At 55.0% G+C, this 21,930-nt stretch overlaps 1 protein-coding gene across 3 annotated transcripts in view; it reads left to right on the forward strand.

The window, feature by feature from the left end:
• Positions 1–21,930, forward strand: part of ARID3A (AT-rich interaction domain 3A) — a 37,128-nt gene that overhangs the window by 12,856 nt on the left and 2,342 nt on the right. For all 3 annotated transcript variants that reach the window (XM_080675268.1, XM_080675266.1, XM_080675267.1), the window contains exons 4-7: positions 12,468–12,540; positions 16,969–17,152; positions 17,489–17,736; positions 20,756–21,052. In XM_080675268.1, coding sequence (XP_080531394.1) covers positions 12,468–12,540; positions 16,969–17,152; positions 17,489–17,736; positions 20,756–21,052 — 802 coding nt within the window. The remainder of the gene's footprint in view (positions 1–12,467; positions 12,541–16,968; positions 17,153–17,488; positions 17,737–20,755; positions 21,053–21,930) is intronic.

The following is a 21,930-nucleotide window of genomic DNA, read 5'->3' on the forward strand; positions in this document are numbered from 1 at the left end:
CCTGGGTATGTGCCCTGACCTGGAATCCAACCTGCCACTTTTTGGTGTACGGGATGACGCGCCAACCAACTCAGTCACACTGGCCAGGGCGCATCTTTTATGTATATCTGTCATCTTGGGCACATGCTCAAGTCTGATATCTGGCCTGTGTGTGTATGTCTGCATGTGCTTACCATGTGGTGTGTCTCCAACTTAGGTGGACATATTGCTGAGTCCGTCCCGGGGTCTGGACACACTTGGGGGTGACCGGGCTTGTGTGTCGCAGAGTGTGCTGCTGACTCCAGTGCCTTGAGTGCTCCTGGCGTCTGTATGTGATGGGGTGACAGTCTCCTGTGCCTTTGTTTGCACACGGCCATGTAGGTGGGGGTCTGCAAGCACACACATGTGAGAGCACGTACACACGGCCAGCTCCCACAGGTGCCTGTATGTGAGCCTTGCATGCCTGCCGCCACTGGGCTCCCCCTGCCCTGTGCGGCATGAGGTCTCTGTGGCGCCCATTAACTATTAACCAGAAAGTCAAGTCCCTGGTCAGTGGTTCCCATTGGCAGCCCAGGAGCAGGTCAGCTGCCCTCGCCTGCCTGCCGTGGATCCGGACTGCAGGGCTGACAGGGCCCCAGGGGCCATGGAGACTCCCACCAACCACCCTGCTCGATTCCTTCTCCTCATGTGCTGTGTGATGTTAGGCAGGGCTGTGCCCTCTCTGACCCAAGGCTTGGCCCACTCTGTGCCTCAGTTTTTACACTTGACACAAAGGCCCTTCAACCCCCTAAATTTTCTAATTCCCAGAACCAGCACCACCTATAGTGATATGGTGGGGTGTCCCTCTCACCCTTTGTGATAGCCCGGCACCCCCATCACAGATATTGTCACTGTGTCAGGTTGCACTCCATGCCTGGTCAGGGAAGCAGCTGGGGGTACTGGCCGGTGGGTGGTCATGCGTGGGGGCAGAGTGCAGACCGCCCCTTTTCTGACTGCCTGGCTGCTTTCGGCCAGAGAACAATTAGGGGTCACAGGGTTAAATGGTAACCAGTCTGCCTATTGAAGGCCTCAGCTCAGGACTTGGCCTTGCACCGTGGTTGGGGCTGTCAGGGGTCTCATGGGGCTGAGGAGTGGGGGCCAGGGGAGGTGCAGTCAGTACTGCTCGCCACCCTCGCAAGCCCCTCGGCCCCAGGGGCCCCTGCAGAAGTGAATCTGGGACACACTTCTGTCCTCCCAGACGAAGGAGAAAGGTCTTTGCAGATATAGTTAGTTAAGATGAGGTCAGACTGGAGTAGGGTGGGCCCCAAGTCTAAGGACAGGTATCCTTATAAGCAGAGGAGACACACGCAGGGAGACAGACAGACAGCCACGGGAAGAGAAGGCAGAGGTCAGGGTGATGTTGCCACAAGCCCAGGGACTCTGGAGCCCCAGGAAACTGGGAGGGGTAGGAGGGACCTTCCCTGGAGCCTTGGGAGGGAGTGGGACACCTTGATTTCAGATGTCTGGCCCGGGAACCGTGAGAGAATGAACCACTGTTTAAGGCCCAGTCTGTTGCTTGCTTCCGGCCACCCCAGGAAATAATTCAGAACCTGAAGAAGGTTTGGACCCCTGACTTGGCGCTTGGATGGGCACTTTCAGGGAGCCAAGACCTGCTCGGCACATGATGTGGACGGCCGACCCCCACCAGCTGCTGACTGCTTTGGGAATTGGTTTGAGTCGAGGAGACCCTTACTGTCCCACCCTTGAGGTCGTGGGACTGGGTTCAGGCAGAAAGGCTGTGCACCTGTGTACACGTGGCTGAGCCTGGTCCTTCCACAAGTATGTGTGGAGCACCTGCTGTGTACCAGCCCCCATTCTGGGCACTGGGGACGAATCTGTAAAGAAAACAGGAGTTGCTGTCGTCCTTCGGGCGGCCTGGTGGTGGTGGGGGTGTGGGACCCAGTGGGCCAGGTGGGCGCGGTGGCCAAGGGCAGGCTGTCTGGGACCATTATCTTCGAGCCAGAAAACAAGGGTGTGTCTGTGTTTGTGTGTCTGTGTCTGGGTGGACGGGCGTGTCCATGTGTGTACTGGGAGACCACATTAGGGTGGGCAGAGCCGTGGGCACATCAGCAGGGTCTGTGAGTCCATGGCCACATAGAGGTCCGGGTTGGGGGGCTGTGTGGCTGCTCTGGGTGGGGTCTGGGTCTGGTGGTTTCTGTCTGGGTGGAATTGTTGGAAGTGGTGTGCGTGAGTTCTGCTAGTGTCCTGGGGGGTTGTCTGGCACCTCTGTCCAGGCTGGCATGGCCAGGAGTGGCCATGTGCCTCAGTGCTGTGCCATATTCTTTTCCTGCCCCATGAAGGGTCTGCCCCATGGTCACCCTAGCCTCTGCCCTGTTAGGCTGCGCTCTCAAACCCCCACCCCGAATAGTGGTATGAGCTTATCTCTACAAATGTGGATCTTCTGGACTTGCGAGGCCCCCACCCAAGAGGGTACCTGCCCAGGCTCCAAGCCCCCAACACTAACGGGCCCCCCATTGCAGACCAGGCAGGGGCTGGCCGCCCCTTCCTTCTGTTTTTATTTAATCCCCTTGTGTGATCAGCTCCATGAATTCTTCTCTGGGATGCAGGCTGGGTCAGCTTCTCTGATGGGGGCTGGGTGGCCAGGGGACAACCAGGGGACTGGGACCCTGACTGGAGTCTGTCTGTTAGTGGAGCCTCCTGGTTTTGCTGTCTCTCCCCCATGTCTTTCTGTCTCTTTCCCTCTCGGTATCCCGCCCACCCATCCCCCCTAGCTCCCCGCCTTCCCGTTGCCCCATAATTCCTACCCAACTGCCACTTTCCCAGGGCCAGCCGGCTGGCAAGTGTCTTGTGGATGGGTGTTGCATGGGTGCCACCCTCTCCCCGCCCTGCTCAGCCATTGGCCTACCTTCCCTTCCCTGTCCCCTTCAGCGACTACTAATGGGTGCCTGATTCTTGGAAGGGAAGTAGGGCCTGTAGTCACTTCTGGGTTATTCAATTCTTGGTCGTCACCATGCAGGTAGAGCCTTGCCAAACGGAGATGCAGGTGGCTGGCGACTGGCATTTCATTGTCATCTGCTACCGTTTCCCTAGTGTCCTGGAGGAGGAGGAAGGGCGGAATATGGTGGGTGCCAGTCAAGTGCTTGCCAGGCTGCCTAGCTGGCATCTCCTCTCTACTCCGGAGACTTTTCTGAAGGAAGTGGGGATGTTCTAGGAGTGGGGGTCCCCCTCCTGCGGTACCCTGAGGCTACTGGGCACCAACATGGGTCACGAAGTTCCTGTTTCTTGCCCTCAGCCTGGGGTCTGGCAGAGCTTCCTTGGGTGTTCCCTGTGGGGACTCCAGGGCCTGAGCCCACTGGGGCCCCTTCCTCTTGACTCCTGGGTGGGAGGTGGGAAGCAGCCTTGTTCCTTCCTGCTATGTCTGCTGCTGTCCCGTTACAGTGGGGACCAGATCAGCTCGGCTGGGGCACGGTGGCATCTGTCCCCTGGTCTCCCACTCCTGAAGCTGCTGGCACTGGCTGGGTTTCTGTTCAGAGAACCTGGGCTGGGAGTGACGGGGACCTCACTCCCTGGCCAGGTAGAGCTTTCTGAACGGCTCCAACCACCGGGAAAGTCCCTCTGATGTGTTCTGGGACTGCCTGGGGGCCCAACTGCAGGGAAATAGGGCTGGTTCCTTTATGAGGAAACCCAGGACAAGATTTTTAATTCCCCGGTGCCAGGCCCTGGGCACAGGGCTTGGACCCCAGGCATCTCCAAGCCGGCGGTCAGGCAGGATCACAAGACTGTCATGTTTGGGTTGTGCAGGCCTGGGATCCCCTGTGAAATGCCCCAGGGTCAGCGTGGAACATCCGATTAATTGCTGAAGGGGAGGAGGCAGACTCTGGATTTGGGGCTTGCTGACCCTGAGCATTTGCCCAGAGCCCCTGAGTGCGAGGCTGTTTGTGGCAGGGGTTCCTCCCCACTTGGTGAGGCTGGTGCACCCTGCAGTCATCCCAGAGGCACTGAGGGGCTGTCTGGGCTCCATCTGGGTTTGAATCCATCTTCCTGGTTTTCTCTAAGTACCTCTGTTTCCCTGTCTGTAAAGTGGGGTCCAAATTGGATAGTGGTCAGCTAGGGCCAGGGCTGTGGGTAGGGCGCTCCCTGGATTTGTATGCCGTTTGCATGACAGCCTGGGACAACCACCCTCTGCTCCACTTCCTAGAAGTGTCTGGTGCCCCCTGTCCTGAGTGTATCCTCGATGCCAGGCCTGCTGGTATCCCCTGTGGGCCTTAGTTTCCCCACTGTGACATGGGGCTGGTGGGCTCCCAGCCTTGTCCTGCCACCAAGGTGTTTCCTCCTGTTGCCCCTCCCCCCAGCCGTCTTCCTAAAGCCAGACCCTCCTCCCTGTATACCCTGCTTCCCATGAGTCCCTCATCTTCACCTGGACGCCCAGGTGCAGCCCTGCCCAATTCACAGATGGTCCGGGTCATAGGCAAGGCTGACGAGGAGAAAAGACGAGGGTTTGGAGGTCAGGGCCCTACTCCAGAACCTTGCGTTCCGGAAATCCAGAAAGATGCGCCTTGGTGTGTTCGATTCTGTGACTTGTTTCTAGAGCTTTTTATTAATATCTGTGGTGGGTACGGGTGCTATTTCTTTTCAGAGAAAGGACATGTGGCCAGTTGGGGAGGGGTGCCCGAGCAGACAGATGTTTCTGCCCTGCCTAGAATCACTTCCCCAATTCCCTTCAAGCCGGGCGGGGCCCCTGCAGCATCTGCGTGGAGGAGGCCCTGCCTGGAGTGCTGACAGGAAGCGAAAGGGCCAAGTGGCTGGTGGGGGTGCCCTCAGGGTCAGGTGCACAGGGGATCAACTCTGCCCTTCCCCCTTCAGAAGACCCAGCTCCCACGGGATTCGCGCCTGCTGGTCATCTCCCTGCTGGCCTGGGCCCCAAGGGGCATCTGGATCTCTCAAACACGCTGCATCCTCAGCATCCCGCATTGGCCTGACCTACAGGCACTCAGTAATGGCTGCTGGTCTGTCCTGGTCAAAACCCAGTGGGCTGACAGCTCTCACTCAGTCTCCACCTCCTCTATGCGGTGTCCTGGGAGTTTCAAATTCAAAACCTCCAGTGCCCGCCTGGGCGGCCTTCTGAGGGCCGGCGCCCTGCTACCCCTTGGAGCTGAGAGGCTGCTTTGACGGCTTCCTGATCACGTAGCTCAGCACCTCCCTCATGATAGGTCAACTGAGGGCTGAGGTGCAGGGAAGGTTTCAGACTCCAGGTTCTTCTGCCCCAAATGACCTCTTCCCCAGCCTCACTGAGCCCCATTCCGATTCTATTCATTTGTCCCTGCTCTGGGGTCTCTGTGGGAGGGGGCAAGACCTGGCCTCAGGGCTCAGTTTTGCCGTCTCTGGGCCTCCTGTGGTTGGGTGAGGAGTGTGCACACTGGGCCCTGGACTCCCTGCCCTGATGCACGTTGAAAAGGGTGGATCGAGCACTTAGCAGGTGGTTGGCGTGAACCTGGTTACCCAGGTTGCAGGTTGCCCTCTGCCCACTTCAGTTTTCCTGATCCCAGAGTAGGCACAGGAGGCTGTGGGATTCTGCCCCACCAACCCCCTCCCATCAGCAGCTGTGGGCGTTTCTGTGAATGGGGGAGGCTGAGAGGCCCCCAGGGACGCTACTCCCAGCACCTGGGGCCCTGGCAACGGCTGCGTGCTGAGTCATCTTGGTTGGGCGGCTGTGAAGGGCCTCACCAGTGCCCCATAATGTGAGGAGGGGTTTTTATCAGTGGGCGGGCAGGGAGCTGCTGGGAGGGGGACATCAGATGAGGACAGACCCAGGCGGTGCAAGAGCCCAAGTGTGCTCTATCCTCCCTTCATTAGTAGGCTCCTGCTGTATACCAGGGTCTTTGCCCAGTACCCAAAGACCCCAATTGTGCCCTTGGGGCCTCTCATCTGGGTGGGAAGAAAGAGGAGAAAGACAAGAAGAAGCCACCCCAAAATAAATGCACAGTCACAGGACCATGACAGTTGGGTTGGCCTGGTTTGGGGGATCAGAGCTGTAGGCCTGAGAGAGGCTAAGGTTGGAGGAGGGGTACTCCAGGTGGGCAGGACTGGGCGTGGGAAGAAGTGAGGAGGCTGGTATAAGTGGAGTAAAGTGTGCATGGGGACAAAAGAGTTGGAGATAATGAGCCAGATGGCTTTGGGCCTGGCAGGCTAGAAGTTTGGATTTTTCTCCTGAGACCAATAAGGGAAGCCGGGGTTGGCTTCTGAGCAGGGGAGGCACGGCCTGCTCTTGATGTAAAAACACGAAAACCCCTCAGACCTTCTGCCCCTGGAGGCTGCAAGGAGGTGTCATCTACCATCCTGGTTGCTCTTGGGTGTTTTATAGGAACTGGGGGATAAAAACCAGCCCCGCCACCTTCTCCGCTTTGTTTCACTGCAGTTTCATTTTGCTTATGGAAGTTATTATAATGAATCAATTCTTGTCCAAAACTCAAAGGATGTTAAAATAGGTGAAATTGCACACATGTGTTCACTGCAGCACGAGTCACAAGAGCCAAAAGTTAGAAACTAACCGAGTGTCTGTCAGCTGATGCACAGATGAACACGGCATGCCCCTACCCGCACGGTGGAATACTACTCGGCCGTGAAAAGGAGTGAGGTGCTGACACTCGCTACAACATGGATGGACCTTGAACACACAGTGCTCAGTGAGAGAAGCCAGACACAAAGGCCACATAATATGTGGTTCCATGGAAACTGTCAAGAACAGGCAAATCCACAGACACAAAAAGTGGATTAGTGGCTTGCCAGAGGCTGTGGAGGGGGGTAGAGGGAGAGGGGTGATGGAATGTTCTAGGATTAGATAGAGGTGGTGGTTGCACAATATAGTGAATGTCCTAAACGGCACTGAATTGTTTACTTTCAATTGGTGAATTCTATGTTATGTGAATTTCACCTCCATAAATATTTTGTTCAAAAATTCACACAAAAAGTATGTGAGTTTAAGCACTCAAGCCCCTGGGCTGAATCCAGCCCAGATTGCAGGCTTCCTCGCTCCTTCCCTGGCCGTTCCTCCCTTCACAGAACCTCTCTGCGCCAGCCTAGCTTCCGGCATGCTCCCCTGCTTCCTGCCCTGCGATGGTATCTGTCCTTCCTTTCTGACCCTCAGTGGCTCAGGAATGCCCGAGGAGGTCCCGCGGGCGGGCACACAGGCGATGCCGGTCAGGTCTATTCCCGCCCAAGCTGAGTGTTGGCAAGCCCGCTTCCGGACGTGGAGAAAGAGACACTTCCCTGGTTTCCTAGAAGCTGCATTGGATGGTACAATAATACGCCTTTTTAAAAAAACCACCGGTCCTCAGCGTTTCTCTAGCGAATTCTTGTTTGCCACAGAGACTGTCGTGCTTCTTGGTGGCTCATGGGTCCCTGCACAGTCCCTGAATGCTGGGCACTAGGCAGTTCCTTGGTTTTCCGCCTTCCGAGAAGCGCAGCCTCACTCCTGGGGTCCCCCTGCCAGCCCAGTGGCCTCATCTAGAGGTGGGGCCCTGTGGACTTTGGAGCCACCTGGGTGGCGGAAGGGGGCCTCAGCAGAGCAGACACCGTTAAGGAGCAAAGGTCTTCCTGGGGCCCTACGGGCTCTTTCTTTATAGCCTGGGCCCCTAAGGACTAATACTGCCCCTGGGCCCCTTGGCAGGCTGGGAACTGGTCTGGAAATGTGACCTTCGCAGGGCCCAGCAGGGCCTGGGGAGACTTGTGTGCTGGGCTCTGATAGTGCCCCCTCCCGCCACCCCAACAGGTCACTTGTGGATTTGCTAGTGGACACAGTGGCCTTTCTCTCCTCTCCAGGCTAGCAGGCTGGGAGGGGTTCCCACACTAGGGTGAGCTCTCTGGCTCCCAAGGACCCCCTCAGCTCCAGGACGGGGCGGGGTTATCTCCGCCTGGTCAGCAGGATAACCTGCCTGGCTGTGGTGAAAATGCTGTTTGGCCACAAACAAGAATTTCCTGTTTGCCCACCATACCCTTGGGGTTGGGGTGGTTACCTCACTTTTCCTCCTGCTTATCCCCTGCCCTGAGAACTCATCTGAGCCCTGAGAACTCCTGGCTTTGTTTCCTCCTCACCTGGCTGCCCTGTGGCCCCTCCTGGGGGATCTCCCCAGAGGGTCCTAGCACCTCTGCTCCCTCCCCCATACCCTCAGGCTGGGCCTAGAGCTAGGGGAGTGTCAGGACCTGTGGATTGAGCTCTTTGTGCAAAGTACTCGGAAGGAAACTAGAGCAGATGAAGGGGTCAGAGGGTAAGGAAGGTTGGGGGGAGGGCTGAGGGGGCGGCTCCCTGAGAAGGTGATGTTTGGGCTGGAAGGAGGGACTGGCTGTGCAGAGATCTGGGGAACTGCATTCCAGGAGAGGGAACAGTCCATGCAAGACCTTGAGGAGAGAAATGGTACTTGTTTTGCTCAGAAAGCAGGCAGTCCCAAGGGGCTGAATCGGAGGGAGGTGAGGGCAGGGAGGTGAAGTGAGGACTGTAGGGCAGGGGAGAGGCAGGCTGGAAAGCCCCTCTGGCTGCTGGGGGGGTGGGCAGGCTGGGCTGCACCCACTCTGAGCCTCAGTTTCTCCTTCGTGCAGTGGTTGGTGCTAGGGAGGCGGAGAGGGATACATAGTCAGCCCCACTTAGTAATCTGTGGGTGGACACCAACACTGGGTTGAACTGTGTGTGCCCTTGTGACCCAGCCTGCAGGTGGAAGAGGAGAAGGGAGCATCTGTGGGTGCCTCCAACCCAGGCTTTCACATCTACATCTCACATTCTTGAACTTCTGCACCCATTTCACAGCTGAACAAACTGAGGCCTGAGAAGGGTCACAGGGCAGGAAGTGAACCCAGTGGAGGTCACAGCATGGCCCTGGCTTGGGTGTAGCTGGATTTGGGAAAGGAGGAGCGTCCCTGTCCTTATGCAGCACTGAGGAACCCAGGTCCATTTAATGGGTGTCTGCTGGGTGACCAATTCTAGGCACTGGGGACAAAAGATAGAAAATCCCTAACATTCTGCTGGGGCTGAAGGACAGAGGACCAGACCAGGGGTATGAATCCATGTGGGTCGGGTGACAGGAGGGTTAGGTTGGGGGAGAGTGGGGGTGAGCGAGGAAACCATCCTCATCAATAAAGGTGCTCCAAGTGAGAGCAGAGTGTTCGGGAGAGACGGGGCTGTGGCTGAGATATCTGAGGGCGGGGGCTTCTTTCAGGGTGGGCCCTTGGTGGTGATGACATTTGAGCTGTGGGACATCTGGATGAAGGGGAAGCCAGCTGGGGCAGAGCTGGGAAAGGCATTCCAGGTGGGTGGAACTGCCAGGGCAAAGGCTGGGAAGTGGAACCATCTGATGGGTTAGAGAAGTAGCAAGTGGCCTGGTAAGAGGTGAGACGGCCTACGGGCTGCTGGGTCTGTGGGACCTTGTGGGCTGCAGGGATGGGTATCTTCAGAATCAGACAAAAGCCAGAGTGAGACTCATCCTCGGTGCCTGGCACTTGGTCCCAGGGAAATCGGGTCTCAGGGAGGAACGTGGGGCCCTTGTCTCAGGCCTCAGCCCCAAGGACGAGTTTCCGGAGGTTTGGCCCAGTCTCCAGCCTGGGTTTGTGGCCCTGGGTATGGCAGTTGGCTGATTTCAGCACCTCTTGGTCCACCTTGAGAGGGGCAGGGTTGCAGCCAGGGAACCCAGGCTGGGGTGTGGTGAAGGATGAGTTATGGCCCAGCTGTGTGACTCGAGAGCCTTGTGGGGGGACAGGCAGCCTGGCCCACTGGCCCACAAGGGGGGGTCTGGACACCACCATTAGGAGTCTCGACACCGTCCCCAGCTCCCCCATTCCTGTGGCCTGGCGGACAGCCCCATCCAGCTGGCTAGGGCGGGACACACACCACAGGGGTGCGGAACTTGGGGCCAGAGCCCCATAAAGCTAGGGCAGCCTTTATTGCCTGGCTTTGTTGTCAGCTGCCCATGACACGGCTATTAAAGCTGCCTTATTCACCACACATCCCCTTTATGGCCTCATACTATGCCCTGGCCCCACGAGGGTCTGCCCACCATTTGGCCTGGGGGTTAACAGCCCCTGCACCCCCACTGAGCCAGCCACCTCTGCCAAGAGGTTATGGAGCAGCTGGTCTCCACCCTGAGCCTCAGTTTCCCACCTGGACTAGGAGGGTCGTTATGGCGCCAGGTGCTAAGGGTGATACTGTTGTGTTTATTGCGCAGTGTCTCTAAGATGGGGAGGCTGAGGCAGCAGGAGCACTGAGGTCTTATGAGGGCTGGGCCTGGGGAAGGGGTTTAGGCCGTGTGGACCCTCCTCCACCTGGGTCAGGATCTCAAAGAGAACACGCTGCCCCTGAATGAGTTTCCACGCCGTGACAAATGACCACACACTGAGCAGCTTAGCACCATAATTTATCCTCCCATATTCTGGAGCCAGAAGTCTGAAATCAGGGTGTCACAGGGCCGTGCTTCCTGGAGGTTCTGGGGAGGATCCTTCCTGCTGCTTCCAGCTTCTGGGGCCTCCCAGGTCCCTGGACTTGGGGCCACATCGCTCTAGTCTCTCTAGTCTCTGCCTCTGTCCCCACGTGGCTTCTCTGTGTCTGTGTCCTACCTCTTCTTATAAGGACACTGTCATTGGATTAGGGCCACCTACTCCAGGGTGACCTCATCTTAGCTAATGACATCTGCAAAGGTCCTATTTCCAAATAAGGTCCCCTCCCAAGGTTCTGGGGGCACCTGCCAATTCCACAAGTCTACCTGACCCCCCTCTCTGCCTAGCTAGGCCCACCTTGCAGCTGGGAAAGCAGAGTTCACTTAACTAGCATTTCTTACACAACTGCTATGTACTCAGCTACCTTCTAGATACTGGCAACAAAATAGACAATATCCCTGATCTCCTACAGGGCAGACAGGCAGGGAACCAGGCGTGTGTGAATTCACACTCCCAGCCAGGGAGGAGGAGAGTGGGGGAGGGGACACGGGGGTGTCATGTGGGCAAGGAGTGGACAGACAAGGCCTGGCGTGAGCACGCCAATGGAAGGTCCACCTGCTGGGCCCACACCCTTCAGGCAGGGGGAAATATGGGCCTCCCTGGACGCCATAAATCAGCACAGGAATGTGGCTGGCCAGCCTGGCCAGGCAGGATGGAGACAAAAGCCTCGACCACCCAGGTCTGGGCTCCTGTCTCCCCCAGTCCTTGCCTTGGAGGCCCCATTTTGTCTCCATTACACAGACGGGGACACTGAGGCCCAGAGAGGGACAAAATGGCTGAGGAATGGTGGCCCTGACTATCCCTGTCAGAGGAACTGGGTATTGGGGCATTCTTGGGCCCTAATGATGGATGATTCCAGCCGAGCTGGGGTTAACAGGTGGTTTCAAGGTCCCCCATGGTCCTGACCCCTCCATGTCCAGGCAGCCACAGTGCTGTATTTCCTAGAGCTTAATTTTCACTGTTTTTCCTCAGCCAATTGCCTCCCCCCTCCTCACTCTTTAATTACCTCTACTGGCTTTCTCCCCCAGCACCTGGGAGGTTATGGTCAATGGGGTGGAGGACTCCCTGCCTCCCAAACCCCAAAAGGAGGCCCTTTCCCCTCCTGCGGTGACTGGCAGGCCCAGGCAGCCAGTGCCCAGAACCGAGTCTGGACCCACAGTCCTCACCGTCCGGGCTGCAGTCTCCCCCCTGCCCCTGTGCGGGGTCGGACTCCTCATGGGGGCAACGACCTGGGTGGATGCTGTTTGTCTGGTATGAGCTGTGTCCCCCAAAATGATGTGTTTAAGCCCTGGCCAGGTCGCTTAGTTAGTTGGAGCATCGTCCCGATATGCCTAGGTTGCAGGTTCAATCTCTGGTCAGGCCATAAATGAGAATCAACCAATAAATGTGTAAATCAGTAGAACAATAAATTGATGGGTTTCCCCCACCCCCGTCTCCCCCTCTCTCTCTAAAATGATTTTTTTTTAAGTGATGTGAACAGGACCTTATTTGGAAGTAGGGTCTTTGCAAATGTCACTTGTCAAACATTGTGATGAGATGAGGTGGCCCTAAATCCAGTGACAGGTGTCCTGTAAGAAGAGGGGAATTTGGACACAGGAGAGCCAGGTGATGCAAAGGCAGAGGCTGGGGTGATGCGGCCACAAGTCCAGGGACTCCTGGAGCTCCCAGAACCTAGAAGAGGCAGGAGGGACCCTCCCTGGAGCCTCAGGAGGGAGCTTGGCCCTGCCACACCTTGATCTCAGATTTCTAGCCCCAGAACTATAGGAGGATAAACCTCTGTTGTTTTAAACCGCCCTGGGAGACTCGTCAGATGGCTCTGTCCTCATCTGAAAGTGGGGGGCAGGCTCATTGCTTGGTGGGGCTCAGGAGATGCTTGAACTCCGGGTGGTGCTGGGGCTGGGACCCCCAGTGCCCATCCCTGTCAGCAGCCCCTCAGTGGGCTCCTTGTGATGGAGACAGTGCCTGTGCCAAGCTCTGGCATCAGGTAACTGTTCCCCTCCTTGCCCTCACAGCTCTACGAACTGGACGGGGACCCTAAGAGGAAGGAGTTCCTGGATGACTTGTTCAGCTTCATGCAGAAGCGAGGTGAGGCCTGCCTGCTGGGAAGTGGTGGGAAATGGGCACGGGGAAGGGGACCCTGCCAGCCGCAGCCTGGGGCTGGTGTGTCAGAGTGGCACTGAGTTTCCAGTGGCTGGAGGCATCCAGGAGGGGTCTGAGGGGGAGACGTGGCCATACCACGTGTGGTCTGAGCGGGGAGGCACAGCTGTGAGAGTCTAAGGCAGTGGTCGGCAAACTGCGGCTCGAGAGCCACATGCGGCTCTTGGGCCCCTTGAGTGTGGCTCTTCCACAAAATACCACGGCCTGGGTGAGTCTATTTTGAAGAAGTGGCGTTAGAAGAAGTTTAAGTTTAAAAAATTTGGCTCTCAAAAGAAATTTCAATCGTTGTACTGTTGATATTTGGCTCTGTTGACTAATGAGTTTGCCGACCACTGGTCTAAGGGGTCCGTCCTTGCTGGGGGAGGGCGGCTCAGCTTTTTCCTTTGCTGCTGAGACAGAGGATACGATGGGGTCCTGGCTCCCACACAGGGTGGGGCTGGCCTCTGTTCGGAGAGTGGGGTTGGATTCACAGGTGGGCAAGTGGGCGCTGGGGCAACAGGACGGAAGCTCCCCACGCAGGCTTCAAGCTGTCGTGGCTTAGAGTGCCCTCTGGTGCCACAGCCCCTCCCCTGCTCCTACGGGGCCTTAGTTCCCCTCTTTGTAAGATGGGCCACAAACAGTCCCTGCTGTTTGCAATGCCCCAAGTTGCATTTATTGAGTGCCAACAGTTTACCTTGCCACTGCAGCCCATCCCCTCATTTCCCCCTGGTCTGGGGTGAGATGGACACCAACCAAGGCCCACCAGGAAATGTCTGGGCCTTGAGAACAGTGACATGAGGAGCGGGGACTGGTCTGAGTGAGTGGGTGGGGAAACTGAGGCTCAGACAATGGAGGATATCAGAGGCATTTGGGGTGACCCAGGTTCAGATAGGACAAGGGGCAGCTAGGGGGTCCCCAGAGATCCCCTCGCCCTCAGCTTGGAGCTGCCAAAGGGAGGAGACACCCGGCCTGTTTTAGGAATGCCCGCTGCAGGGTGGGGCTCATTCCTCTGACCCCTGGACAGCCCCCTTGGGGGGTTATTATGATCCTGCTGTTCAGAGAAGGAAACTGAGGCCCAGAGAGGGCACATGGCCTTGGAGCCACAGCGGCAGGAAGGGGTGGGGCCAGCGGGGCTGCAGGGTCCACTCAGGCCATTGTAGGGGCCTGGCCCCTGCTGCTTTGTCCTGGGCCTCTGCCCACCCCTCCCTCACCAGTAGCTTCTATAAACACAGGCCTAGTCAGGCCCCGAAGGGAAGGAGAGGAAAGGGGAGGGGGCTGCAGCCTCTGGTTAACCCCTCCTGTGCTGGGATGGAAGAATTTAGACCCAGCCCTGGGGTAGGGGCCCCTCTCATGTTATCCTGTTATCATCCAGCCCAGCCCCCGCCTGGACTGCTGTCCCCTGTGTGGTCAGAGAGATCCCCCTGCTCTCTTTATCGGCCTGTCCACACTTGCCTGAGCCCTCCCTCCTACCCCCCTGCCATGGGGCTCAGAGTGTCCAGGCCTGGAACCTACCCATTTACCCAGGACCAGCCACCCTGTGTCTCAGAGGTGCTCAGAAAGTACTGTGAGCTGCCCCTGGGTGTGGGTGAGGCGAAGCGGGGGCGGGGGGGGGGAACCCCAGATACATCAGTCCAGCCCCTTGCCAACCATGGCTGTGAGGGTGTGTGTCCAGTCCTGCCTTCTTCACCAAGACAGGTGCTCCTGGAGGGAAGGCAGCAGCAAACTCCTATGCGTTTCTCAAAACCCAGCCTCAAGGCCCTCCCTTTCCTGTCATCTTCTTGGACCCTCCTCCTCTGTCATTGGGGGCCTTTGGGGGAGAGAATCTGTCAGACCCCCTTCACCAGGACTCCATATCCTGCATCTCACAAGCTGCACTCCAGACAGAGGGTCACAAAGTAAAAGCCTTACCCCACCCTCCTGCTGTTTCCCTGACGACCTCTCCACCCTTTCTTATCTCCCCCACAACCCTCACTGCCCACCATCAATGCCTCTCTGTGCTCTCCCAGCCCCCTCCTTCTATAAACATCCGTCCAGGCCCCACTTGCCTGCTTGCGGCAGAGCCCAGAGGATCTGATTCCTTAATTCCCCACCCCCCCACCAGGCAGAGTCTAAATCTGTCCAGGCAGGATGGCGCTGTGACCACACCTCTGGCCGAGTGTGCTGACACTGGTGTTGCTTTTTCTCTCTCCCCCATGGGCTGAAAATGAAATTGGGGGGATGGGGGAAGGTCTGAGGTCCATATTCCTGTCCCCGCTCCAGGTGGTTCTCAATTCATTGAGGATTTTGCAACGTGGAAAGGGCCAGAAAGCAGTCAAAAGGTGGCGGGAGGTAGTTCTAGAATGTCCAGAGATGGAGGGCGTTGTCCAGGCCCCTGGGACAGGCAAGCTGGCCCCTCACTCGGACCTTCCTCCATCAGGTCACATTCTGCAGCCTCCCTTTGCCCATCTCTAAGGGGGGGTAAGCATGACCCTTGGGCTGAGATGTAGCTTGACAGCCTTCACTGTTTATGGAATGCGTGCTACCTGCCAGGCTGGGCACTGAGGATCCATGTGAGCAGGACAGGGCAAAGGGCTGCATAGAAGGTATACCCAGGATCTCACTGCCAGGGAGAGAGGTTTGCAGGAGGCCTTCCCTACCCTTGGCCAGGAAAGTGCCAGACAGGCCAAACGGAGATCTGAAGGCTCTGAGGCTGGGAACTTCTGGGTAAGAGGATATAGAAGGTCAGGTGGGCAGAAGAGGGGAGCAGGCCTATCTGTAGTGGGCAGTCCTCCCCTCATTGAGCTAGCCCCGTGGTTGGCAAACTGCGTCTCGCGAGCCACATGCGGCTCTTTGGCCTCTTGAGTGTGGCTCTTCCACAAAATACCACGGCCTGGGCGAGTCTATTTTGAAGAAGTGGCGTTAGAAGAAGTTTAAGTTTAAAAAATCTGGCTCTCCAAAGAAATTTCAGTCGTTGTACTGTTGATATTTGGCTCTGTTGACTAATGAGTTTGCCGACCCCTGAGCTAGCCCATTGCCCTTTCTCCCTGGGCAAGCCCACCACCTTCCCCTCCCTGGGCTGCCCCACCTCCCTGTCTCCCTGGGCTAGGCCACTGCCCCACTCTCTGTCAGTGGTTCCCAACCTTTTTTTGGCCATGCCCCACCTAAGCATCTCTAAAATCCTGATGCCCCGCCCCCCATGACATATAATTCTTATTATACAAAAAAGGAACTCCTATTCACGTGGAGGAAGCCTAAAAAGCCATTACCTTAGTCTAAACAAGCTTCCAAAGAACTTGGCATCCATGAAAGAGAAAAATAAAAGAACAAAAGAACAGTTGAAGTACCGAGGAAGAATCACTAAGAAATTGTTTTAAAAAATAATAATAATATCAAGTAATATGGAAATATAGCAGATAAAGTTTCAAAACATAGAGAACTGAAATGCATAAATATGTCACAATATATATTTATATACTGTATATGAGGCCCCTAGCACCATAAGAAATGCAAAAAAATCACTGTTAATAACTCATTCTCGAATTGCCCCCCTTAAAAATCAAAGTGCCCCCCCGTGGGGTGTGTGTGCCACGTTGGGAACCACTGCTCTAAGTGGGTTAACCAAGCTCTCTCTCCCTGACTACAGCCCTCCACACCACACTGCAAACCAGACCGAGGAAGCAGGCCTCTGGGAGCTCAGGCGGACTTGTTTTGGCAGCTTTGTGGTTGGTGATGGGAGTAGGAACAACAAAGGCTGCATTTCTCATGCTCCTCCCCAGATTGGCCCCCAGCATCTCCCTCTCTGCACCTCTTCTCCCCTCAGCTGAGTTGAGCAATGAGCCAGATCACTGATAAAGAGACGGAGGCAGGCCCTGGTCAGTGTGGATCGGTTGGTTGGGCATCATCCCATGTACTGAAAGGTTGCTGGTTTGATTCCCAGTCTGGGCACATGCCCCAGGTTACAGGCTCGATTCCTGGTAGGGGGCGGGCAGGAGGCAGCCAATCAATGTCTTGCTCTCTCATCGAAGCTTCTCTCTGTCTCCCTCTCCCTAAATCAATAAAAACGAATCTTTAAAAAGAAAAGGAAACTGAGGCAGAGCTCTTACCTTAGTACTGCTTGGAGCAGGGGATAGGTCTCACCTGGGGCGATCCTGTCCCAGGAAACACTGGGCAATGTCAGGCACATCTGTGGTTGTCATTACTGGGGGTGCTTCTGGCATGGAGTGGGTGGGCACCAGGGATGCTGCTCACCATCCCACAGTGACCCACCCTGATGTCCACACAGCTGGGGAGACCCTGCTCTGAACCTGTGTGTTAACCATAGACTTGGCATCTGCTGCAAGTGGGGCCCTGGCCCTGGCCACAGCATCCCCCTCCCCCACACGTACCCCTCCCCTACAGGGACGCCTGTGAATCGGATCCCCATCATGGCCAAGCAGGTGCTTGACCTGTTCATGCTGTATGTGCTGGTGACAGAAAAGGGCGGCCTGGTGGAGGTCATCAATAAGAAGCTGTGGCGCGAGATCACGAAGGGCCTCAACCTGCCCACATCCATCACCAGTGCTGCCTTCACCCTGCGGACCCAGTGAGTGCTGCGAGTGCGAAGGGCCTGGGACAGGAAGAGGCGCGGGGCCACGTGAGGAGTCTGAATCCTGAGAACCTTGGGTGGGGCTTTAAGGAAGTTTCTGGCTCTGAGGTCTGGAATTCAGTATTAAAGGATTAGTGGGAGGCAGTCATGGGGACAAGCATTGAGACAGGGAACAGCATAAGCAATAAGCCTGGCTCAGCATTGCCGAGTGATTCCCTGGCAGTGATGCATGATGGAGGCGGGGAAGTGGTGCCACAGCGGGAATGCCAAGGGCAGCAGGGAGTCAGGGGAGGTGTCCCAGGTGCCACCTTGTCCATTCTCCCCTTCCCCTAGGTACATGAAGTACCTGTACCCCTACGAGTGTGAGAAACGCGGCCTCAGCAACCCCAATGAGCTCCAGGCGGCCATTGACAGCAACCGGCGGGAGGGCCGGCGCCAGAGCTTTGGGGGCTCCCTCTTCGCCTACTCACCAGGCGGTGCCCACAGCATGCTCTCCTCACCCAAACTGCCCGTGTCCTCCCTGGGCCTGGCCACCAGCACCAATGGCAGCTCCATCACCCCAGCCCCCAAGATCAAGAAAGGTAAGGGGCTGCACGAGCCTGGGGACTTATCCCAGTTCAGGGTATATGGCCTTGTGGCGTAGGTACCTTTTCCCCTCTCTGGGTAAACAGGTTGATAAACTCCAAAGTTGTCCAGGAAGAGGGTGGCAAATCTGGCAATGCTGTGCTCATGGCAAACATTACTACACAATTAACATTTTTCTTTTCTTTTTTTTTTTTTTTTTTTAATTTATTGATATTTTTACAGAGAGGAAGGGAGAGAGAGATAGAGAGTCAGAAACATCGATGGGAGAGAAACATCGATCAGCCGCCTCCTGCACACCTACTGGGGATGTGCCCACAACCAAGGTACATGCCCTTGACCGGAATTGAACCTGGGACCTTTCAGTCCACAGGCTGATACTCTATCCACTGAGCCAAACCAGTTAGGGCCACAATTAACATTTTTCAAATCCCATGCCCACAGCAAGCAGACATTACTAATCCTGAGCCCATGGCAGGCACCACTAATCAATAGTTTTTTTTCTTCAATTTCATGCCAAGGCAGACATTACAAATCAAGCACAAGTTTCCCATCCTGACATTACTAATTAATCTCTGTTTTCCCAGTCCACACGAGGCAATTGTTAATGGAGCATGCATTTCTAATCATATACTGTAGCATTGGCCCAGTCTTCTGCCTGTGGCTGACACTATTCATCACCATAGTTTTTTTCAGTACCTTGCCCATGACAGACATTGTTATTAGTTCATCACTGTATTCTTCTCCCTTTGAGCTTTAGAATCTTCCTCAACACTCTGCCCTGGCAAACGTCATTGAGAGTATAGTATGGGTCTATCACATTGACCCTTTAGCCGTCCTTGAAGCTATTGGTGGGCGCCCCTGCGTGGCTCGGTGTCCCTTTCTGAGCCCGATTTCCTTATGAGTAAAGTGGAGACAATTACCGCCTATTTGTAGAATTATTGGGAGCCTTCAGTGTATAAAATGCCCAGTCTGCAACAGGCCCAGGTTTGCAGATGCCTGACAAACAACCGCCCATTCCTAGTCTACATCCATGGCAGACATCACCAGTCGATCAGTCTTCTCTTCCCCTGAGCCTTGAATCCTTCCTAATACCGAACACAGATAGCATGTGTGGCAGTATGGACTCGTGCTGGCCAGTTTGCATGTCTGGGTTTCTATTTTTCCTCTACTGTGGGAACCCCTTTTCCGATACTCTACCACACGGGCTGTGACTCCCTACTTCCTGGGAGTGGCCCAAGGATCTGAAGCAATCCCCAAAAGGCCCTGAAAAGTTATGTCTTCTAATATTAGTCATTCAGTCTTCTGTGGGTCTTGGTTTACCCTCCTGTCTTTGGGGAGTTTCAACTATATCTGTTAAAGGTTATTAAGCATCCATGTGGGCCAGGTCTCATGCTGGAACTGGGGAAGATGGTAGCAGATAAGATAAAAGGGGAGTCATGCCCTGACCAGTTTGGCTCAGTGGATAGAGCGTCGAGCCATGGACTGAAAGGTCCCGGGTTCGATTCCCGTCGAGGGCATGTATCTTGGTTGCAGGCTCGATCCCCAGTAGGGGGCATGCAGGAGGCAGCTGATCAATATTTCTTTCTCATCGATGTTTCTAACCCTCTATCCCTCTCCCTTCCTCTCTGTAAAAAATCAATAAAAATATTTTTTTAAAAAAATAAAAGGGGAGTCATGAGAGAACCTGGAAACAACAGGCAGCAGAGAGTCAGGGGAAGAAGAGACAGCAGGTCCTAGTGGAACCTAGTGGTCCTAGTGGATGGGAAAGACGGGGACATTCGGTTTAACCACAGAAGAGGGGAATGGTTAGGAGCTGGTTTGGAGTTGGGCTGCCTGAGTTTGAATCCCAGCTCAGCCTTTCTCTAGCTCTGTGGCCTTGGGAAAGTAATGAATCCTCTTTGAGCCTTAGTTTCCTCATCTGGAGATAAGAGTAGACTTGGGGTTGTTGAAATGGCCCTTTGAGATGGTTTCTGTTTGAGATGGAAGTGCTTTAGACATGTTTTGAGCCTTGTTGTTACGACTAATATTATATAATACTAGAGGCCTGGTGCACGAAATTAGTGCATGGTAGGGGGTACCCTCAGCCCAGTTTGCACCCTCTCCAATTCAGGACTCCTCGTGGGACATCCCCCTCACAATCCGGGACCGCTGGCTCCTAACTACTCACCTGCCTGCCTGCCTGGTCGCCCCCAACTGCCTCCCCTGCCAGCCTGGTCGCCCCATGCAGCCTGCTGTTCAGTTGTTTGGTCGTCCCTCACTAACGCCCCTGCCGGCCTTGTCGCCCCACGCAGCCTGTGTTCGGTTGTCCATCCAGTTGTTTCAGTTGTGACGGCCCCTGGCTTTTTATATATTAAGATGTTATATGCTATTATAGTGTCTACGTAGTACTGATGCTAAATACTATTATAACACTAGTATATAACTAGTGGTATTACCAGTATGATCACCTGCTTTAGAAAGGGTTTTATAGCACTTGTGTCTATTCAGAAACCTAGTTATTGCCCAGGCCACCAGGTGGCTCAGTTGGTTAGAGTCTGGTCCCGTATGCCAAAAGGTGGCAGTTTGATTCCAAGATGGCGGTGGATTAAGTGGAAAGGTGGGGGGCGGGGGGATTGGTGGGGGAGAGATTAACCAAATAATTTATATGCATATATGCATAACCCATGAACACAGACAATAGTGTTCTGAAGGCCTGGAAGGGGCAGGGGCAGAGTGAAAGGGATCAATGAGGGAAAAAAGGGTGGCAGTTCAATCCCGTTCAGGGTACATACCTGGGTTGCGGGTTCGATCCTCACATCGATGTTTCTCACATCAATGTTTCTCCCTTTCTCTAAGCATGTCCTTGGATGAAGATTATTAAATAAATAAATTTTAAAAATTACTTCCCTCAGAGAGGGAGTGGGCACCCCATCAGTGGAGGTATTCAAGAGAATGCTCATTCTTGTGTGGGTGGAAGGCTGGGCCAAGCCACCTCACTCCCCTTTTGGCCACCAACTCCTCTTCTCTCCTGTCTAGAAGAGGATTCGGCCATCCCCATCACAGTCCCCGGCCGCCTGCCAGTCTCCCTGGCAGGCCACCCTGTGGTGGCAGCCCAGGCTGTAGCAGTGCAAGCAGCAGCAGCCCAGGCAGCCGTGGCAGCCCAGGCAGCCGCCCTGGAGCAGCTTCGGGAGAAGCTGGAGTCTGGGGAGCCTCCGGAAAAGAAGATGGCCCTGGTGGCAGATGAGCAGCAACGACTCATGCAGCGAGCGCTACAGCAGAACTTCCTGGCTATGACAGCCCAGCTGCCCATGAGCATTCGTATCAACAGCCAAGGTATCAACCCACACCCCAGACCCACCATGCTCTCTGCATGTGTAACAAAATAAGGGTCTTGGAGCCAACCTATGTAAAAAGTGCCTATAAATCAATAAGAAAAAAGGCAAACAAATCAATAGAAAAAAACGGGGCAGTTGTGACTAGTAAATTCCTATGAAAAGATGTTCAGCCCTGGCCAGTGTGGCTCAGTTGGTTAGAGTGTCGTCCTATACAGCAAAAGGTTACAGGTTCGATTTCTGGTCCAACCGATCGATGTTTCTCTCTCACATCGATGTTTCTCTCTCTCATCAATGTTTCTCTCTCCCCCCTCCCTTCGCTTTCTCTAAAATCAGTAAACACATATCCCCTTGTAAGGATGGAAAAGAAAAGCTGTTCAGCTCCATCTAGATGGGGATCTGCACGTTAACAAGGAGACACCACTTTTCACCCATCAGAGTTTGATAATATCAAGTGTTGCTCAGGATGTGAGGAAATGAGTCCTGCTGGTGGGAGTGTAAATAGGTGACAATTTGGCAATCTCTTAAAAACAGAAAATGTGATCAGTGATCTGCTTGGTATCTACAGCAGAACCAGTGCAGGTGCTCAAGGAAATGTGGGTGTCTCCGCTGTCTGAAAGCAGGGAATTCCTATGAAGCCTTTCCAAGTGGTATAATGGTGAATTTTCAAAAAGCAGGGGATACCAGTATAGACAAGTTTGTTCATTGCAGTCATTTGCATGATGTTGTAACAGTGAGGCCTTGAAGCGATGTGTGTGTCCATCAGTGAGGAATGAGTGAGTCACGTCTGGAAGACTTTGTGGCTGTTAAAAAGAATGACATGATTTGGGTGTGCAACATTGCTTAAGGATTACAATCATGATAAAAGCAAATGTCAGA

This window comes from Plecotus auritus (assembly GCF_963455305.1).
Source record: "Plecotus auritus genome assembly, chromosome: 6".
Lineage (NCBI taxonomy): Eukaryota > Metazoa > Chordata > Mammalia > Chiroptera > Vespertilionidae > Plecotus > Plecotus auritus.